The sequence below is a fragment of the Emydura macquarii genome, unplaced genomic scaffold (genome assembly GCF_026122565.2).
Source record: "Emydura macquarii macquarii isolate MOO-44397 ecotype Brisbane River unplaced genomic scaffold, CSIRO-AGI_Emac_v2 contig_1253, whole genome shotgun sequence".
Lineage (NCBI taxonomy): Eukaryota > Metazoa > Chordata > Testudines > Chelidae > Emydura > Emydura macquarii.
Genome location: NW_027131390.1, coordinates 101,672,843 through 101,678,842, shown reverse-complemented (window position 1 = coordinate 101,678,842; position 6,000 = coordinate 101,672,843). Strand labels below are relative to the sequence as shown.

Here is a 6,000-nt window from a genome sequence, read left to right as displayed (position 1 = left end):
ATTTTGTTTTTTAAAATTTTCCTTGTTTTTTTCTGATCAAAGATTTTTTTTTAACTGAGTTTATTCTATCAATCTAAATTGTTGCTCCTTTTTCAATGATACAAGGCCCTGACTATTTAATGTGTGAGATTAAGTCATTTTATTTAGTATTTCGAGCATACGGCATATAGTATGAGTGTAGGTGTCATCACACCTCAATCCTAGGGCCCTGACCCTAAGCTGAAGTCACCAGGCACCCAGCTTCCACCATACAATGCACAGGGAGAGTTAGGCACCTAAGAAGGAAATTCTCTGACGTCAGCAAAATGAGCTCCTTAAAATAGCTGGGATTGAAATGCAAAGGAAGCAGGTGGGGGCTTTTGAGGCTATGGGCATCTCCCTTCGGCCTGGCAGGCAGATGCCTAAGATCCAGCTCTGCTTAGGGTTCTCAGTTGTGAACCCTCTCCTGGGGAAAAAAACTCCACCTTCCCTTCCCCTTCCTTTTCTGGCACAGGCACTTGAACTCAGGGCTCCCACATTTCAGGTGATTGTCCTTACCAGGAGGCTTCTGGCTATGCTTGGAGAAGGGGAGCGGGGTTCTCTCTGTCGCTCCAATTGAAGCTGTTCCGTTTTGACCTAGTGCCTATTTAATTATTTATACAGTGACTCCAGCCCAGTGGTTAAGGCACTCAGCTGGGATGTGGGGAGGGTCAAGGTTCAATGCGATACTCCAGTAAAGATTTAATTATGCAAAGTGAAAAGGCTCCTTAGCTGTGGGGCAGCCTCAGCGCTTACATGGCTGTGCCCATGCCTGCTAGTGGAAACACAGGCATCTCCACGCTTAGCAGCAGAAGAGCAGTGGTGCCTAAATGTTGGACATAAGCAGCGAGGTGCTTAAGTCCCTTTGTGAAGCTAGTCAGTAGATGTTATTGTGAAGAGAACAAGTTCCTCTGCCAGTTGTCCAGGTGAGTTAGTTAGAGTTGTAACAGAATGCGGCATTCACACCAACCCTGCTCTCCGTTCTCAGTGATATAGCTTGAGCCCTTATGGATAAGTGGTTCCTGCTTTTAATACATAGGCCTAAGAGTTCTGTTCCTTAAAATGGTATTGTACATCTAGCACGATAACTCTGAAAGTAGTAGCAAATAAATCAGCTGTAGTAAAACTAGATCTAGGAGCTATGTCAAGGTAGATAAGTTACTGGCATCCTTTTAAATATGCCAGACATAATCAGGCTTTCTGATATTTGCTGTAATTTACCTTAGAAGGTTCCTAAATACACAGTGTACACACAGTGGGGAGTTCGTAGTACAAATAGGAGGATCTGTGCTTAAATAGTCTCACAGTAGTAACCTAGATTGTGCGATTAGTCACAAAATTTCATTCAAATACAGTTCTAGGTTTTCTGCCTAGAGCACATCAGTGACATTACATTTCAATATGGAACTGCTAAAATTTGCACATAATTATGATGTGATGTGCAAATGTCTGGTCTTTTCACAAGCCAGCTGTATTGTAAATAAAACATAGAACAGAGACAGGGTACCAGTGAAACAGTGTTTAATATAGTTAAATTACTTAAATAGATTTCAATTTCCATGGGAAATCATAACTGTAGCAATTTTTGTAAGATCTAGAATAGAGTGTATACCCCTTGAAATGATCATGAGACACGGTCAACAATCACACTCAGAGATACTGGGGACTCAAAATATCATTGACAACACAGCTGCGCAAGGTGACGTAGCAGCCTGATCAAATGTAAAGAATACAGCGTTTTGTAAAGTAGAACGCAAACCTAAAAATGAACGTACATTATGAAGATAATGAAACTCAGTGAGTGGTAGAAAGTGATAGAGGATAGAAGGGGAAAGGGCAGGGAGGCATTACTGTGCCATGCAACTAAAGTGTTATGCAAATCAGAAAAAATGTAAAGCAGCAAAAGTATAGTACAAGGGCAGACTTGGCAGTTTTAGAGAAGTCAATATACTATACTTTTCAAGAATGTTTCATAGTAAAGGGGGGGAAGAAGGGATTGGCGAGTGCCATTTAAGCTCAAGTTTAAATGGCTTGAGGCTAAGCCACATGGTAAATTAAGTAGGACAGGCCCATGGATTTGAATTTATTCATGTTGGAAAAAGTAAAGTGAAACTCTTATTTATAAATCCCCACTGTAGTGCAATTGTTAAGAAGTTAGTACAGTATTTTTTTGCCCTGAGAAGAGTCGAAAAGAACTTTACTAAATGTCCAAAGATTTATCATTTTAGTGATAGCCAAATTCAGTATCAAAACTCTCCCTTTCTCCAATATAAAAAATATAGGGTTTTAAAATTATTAAAAAAAAAAACAAACCAAAAACAATCAAACAAGGGTTTATTCTTTACAAGCTAAAAAAGGTACATAAATGATTTATTCATATCCTCCCCCCCGTAAGGGGCTATGCCCAATATAGCTGTCACTCTATTTAAAATCTCCTAAATCCACAAATTGTCCATCTTTTTAAAAAAAAAAGATAAAAATCACCTAACTCTTAAAATAGAGGTGAATCATTAATTTAATTAACTGTCTGCTACAAGACGGTCAACCTGGCACTGCAGTACAGCGTTCTTTGTAAAGGCAACTGGCACTTAGAATATCTTGGACACCTTTTTGGATTATCAGCATCCTAGTAGTAGCTGCTGGGAAAAATAATAATTTTAAAAGAAATCTTAAAATATCTTTTTTGTTTCACTGTGACAGAGCTTCTTCTACCTTCAGCTGCTTAGTGCTCTTCTCTATTATGCTTGACTGATATTTTCAACAGCTTTATCATGCATCGTCTTTCCATTCACTGCACTCTAGCACCCCCACGGCATCTTGAATCCTGAAATGAACAGTTGTTGGTAATGATTATTGTACTTGAGTCTTCCTCTTCTGTAGGTTTTCTGAATTTTCACTTTAAAATGCATCTGATTTGACCTGAAACCTCATTGATCGTTTACTCTTAATCTGAAAACTGCCAAGTCTGTATTCAGAGAATAACGCACGGAATGTTACACAGGTTATATATACACCTCCCACCACACGCTGGTGTGGACAGACTTTTTCTAATATATATAATTTACAAAATATAGAATTTGGTATATCTGTTAGATCTCCATGTTTTCAATATTACAAAATAAAAAATACAAAAACAAGAAATTTGAGGGGGCACTCCCCTAAAGTGTCTCTTGTTTTCATTTAGTCTTTCACATGTAAACTGATATATACCAAAGAAGAGCACAGAAGACGTTTATTTAATAAATATGTTTGCAGAGCCATGTTTCCTCAGCTTGATCTTCCCCTTCCTTAGGTGTACCAGTCCTATTCAGAAGAGTAGTCTGTTAGTCAGGTAAGAGAAAGGGGTAGGTCTCTTTTCAACCTAAAAACATTACTGATGCTGTTCTGAAAGGCCTTTTGTGTAGAACACTGGGTGTCACTTTTTATTTTAAAAGTCTACTCAAAACAGATAATAAAAGAATAGTGGTACACTTGAAAGAGCTGACAGTACAAACGGAAACATTATGGGAGTGCAAATCTATTCCAAAATAATGCTTTGTAGTGAATAATACATTCCTTCAACCAAGTAAAATTTTGTATAGCTTCAATAAATACTTAAATATCTTATGTCCTGTGTAGCAGCCTCATTTTCAAATCTCAAATTCATTTCTTTTATCTGGGAATTCCATCGAGATGCATCTTTGGTCGATTTAGCACTCAACTGGGAATTAATCCACAGTGTTTTCTTTCTTCTGCACTGCATGGTATGTCGCCAAAGTTTGCTTACTTGTTTCTTTTTCCGACCTCTGCTCTAGAGTTGTTGCGTGAAAAAAATGCAACTGGACAGCTAAAGAGCAAGTCTTCTCCATGCAAATGCCATGTTTAGAGTTGTGCAATGGTTGCTGCTAACTGATCGGTGGCCCTTCATTTAGGAAGTAGGTGGTCATTTCTCCTTTACCCTTTACCTTAACAACCCCTCGGTATTCCAGCTGATAACTGTTGGCTGTTAAAACCTGGTACATGTCTGTGGTCACCTGCAGAGAAATGATAGAATTAGCAGTGATAACAGAGAACTGATGAAGTTGCTCTCCTCACTTCCACCCCATCTTTCTTCAGCCAAGTAATCCACACATGCAATTAATTGTGGGTGTCATTTTTGTTGTTGTTAAAATTCTCTTATATCAGCCAGTTAACATTAAGGTGGCCAATACAAGTTAGGTAAATGATACAAGAAAGTCATATTGGGCACATCAGCTGCTCTCCAGCTGAGAGTCATGATTTTAGAGGGTGTGAAGGAAATATTACTAGCAATCCCATTTCATGTCTCCAATGTTCTGCTGACATTGAGGGGGGGGTGGGTGCAGGCTACAAGAGCTCACAATATGAAAAAGGCTACTGCATCTAGAAGCCAGGTGAAGTCTATAATGTGTTCCTATGAAAGCAGGGTTCTTTTAGGGAAATAAGCTGGAAATCCATTTAAATTGTGGCTCCCATGAAGTAAATCCTTAAATATGGTAAATGGATAATGCACATGACGTGTCATGTCTCAGGAAGCTACAAACAATAGGTGATGAAATTGGGTGAAAGACAACAAGGATTGTTCAGGCACTATCCAGTTTCATTCTGTGGTTTAAGGCAGATGCCATTCAAATATAAAACCATTTGTTAAGGAGAAGAACATTTTCAAGGGACTAGGGGACATATTTTTAAAGATGTCTAAAGATGCACCTCCTAGGATTTTCAAAAGATGAAGCAGATTAGGCACCTAACTGCCCTGGTAACAGTCCTCAGTCGTGCCAGTGGGAGTTAAATGCCTGGCCTGTTTAGGCTTTTTTGAAAATCCCAGGAAGTGCCTATCTACCTGTGAAAAGCAAGCCCCAGATCCTTTACATTTAGCGCCTATCAACTGTGGCACCTGAAATTTGTACACACAAATGCTGATCCAATCATCCTCTTGCACAATTGCTTGATCGTTAACACAATGGGTGCAGTTAGATTGCAGGATCTATCAGTGTGTTAATAAACAGTCTGATGAGAAGGAGAAAAGGAGTGTTCAGGAAATGTAGTATTGTGTTGTATACAGCGTAGCCACCTATCTGTCAGCTCACACTGAAAACACAGAGCTGGCAACGCCCTGTTAAGATCTCATCTACTACAAATTCTGTTCAGTGCAGAATTGTTCCTTACAATATCGCATGCTTTGATTTCTAAGTTTAAATGTTTTCACTTCTACTTTTATAGGGCTGGGAATTCACTAGGCTAATCTGTTTTACTAGAGAGAAAACTACTCATGGATATTCTCTTAGATAGACAAGTTTAATAAATAGTGATCCAGTTAACTCTCAGTTTAGTTGGGGGAAAAAAAGCACAAAATCCACACGTGTCTTTGGCATCATTTACTCTTATTGTTTTTATATCCTCTTCAGTATAGTACTGAGGAATGATGATACACAACAGTGACATCAGCTCTTAAGAGAAAACAGGACTGTCTGTGCCATGTGACAATGGAAATGGAAAGGTCACTCTCTTTGAACACTGAACAAGGAGCTGATTAGAATAAGGAAGATTGCATTAACCTTAAAACTACTCTTTCTCTCTGCTTCCCCAGGGAAACATCCCCACCCTCGCTTCTGTCTGAATTTCTTCTACAGTTTTGAAGAGTATTTATCTCCTCAGAGTATAGAGAGCATCATTGTGATAGAGAGAACTGACGCTAGTACAGTGTGTGGGAAATGCTGCTACAGCAGATAACAGTAGCTACAGAAACACATTTGTGAGGCACGTCCTAGTAAGCCAAAATACCTGTAAGATGCTCCTTGCTGGTCTCTAGCAGTTAGATTGTGTGGCGACGGAGCTGTAGCCAGATCCTATTCCACAGGGTATTTCATTTCCCAATTATATGTTAACATGTTATCGAGTTGCATGGGACTCAACAATAAAGTCAATTGGGTGTAAGTCAGGGCAGAATTGGCCTCCTGGTATTGCCTCCCCCAGTGCTTTAGT

At 39.2% G+C, this 6,000-nt stretch overlaps 1 protein-coding gene across 1 annotated transcript in view; it reads right to left on the bottom strand.

The window, feature by feature from the left end:
• Positions 1–1,522: 1,522 nt before the first annotated feature.
• The window catches only part of ADCY5 (adenylate cyclase 5), a 301,690-nt gene continuing 297,212 nt past the window's right edge, over positions 1,523–6,000 (bottom strand). Inside the window, exon 21 of the mRNA XM_067549629.1 lies at positions 1,523–4,031. Within this exon, the coding sequence (XP_067405730.1) occupies positions 3,903–4,031 (129 nt within the window). The 3' untranslated portion in view covers positions 1,523–3,902. The remainder of the gene's footprint in view (positions 4,032–6,000) is intronic.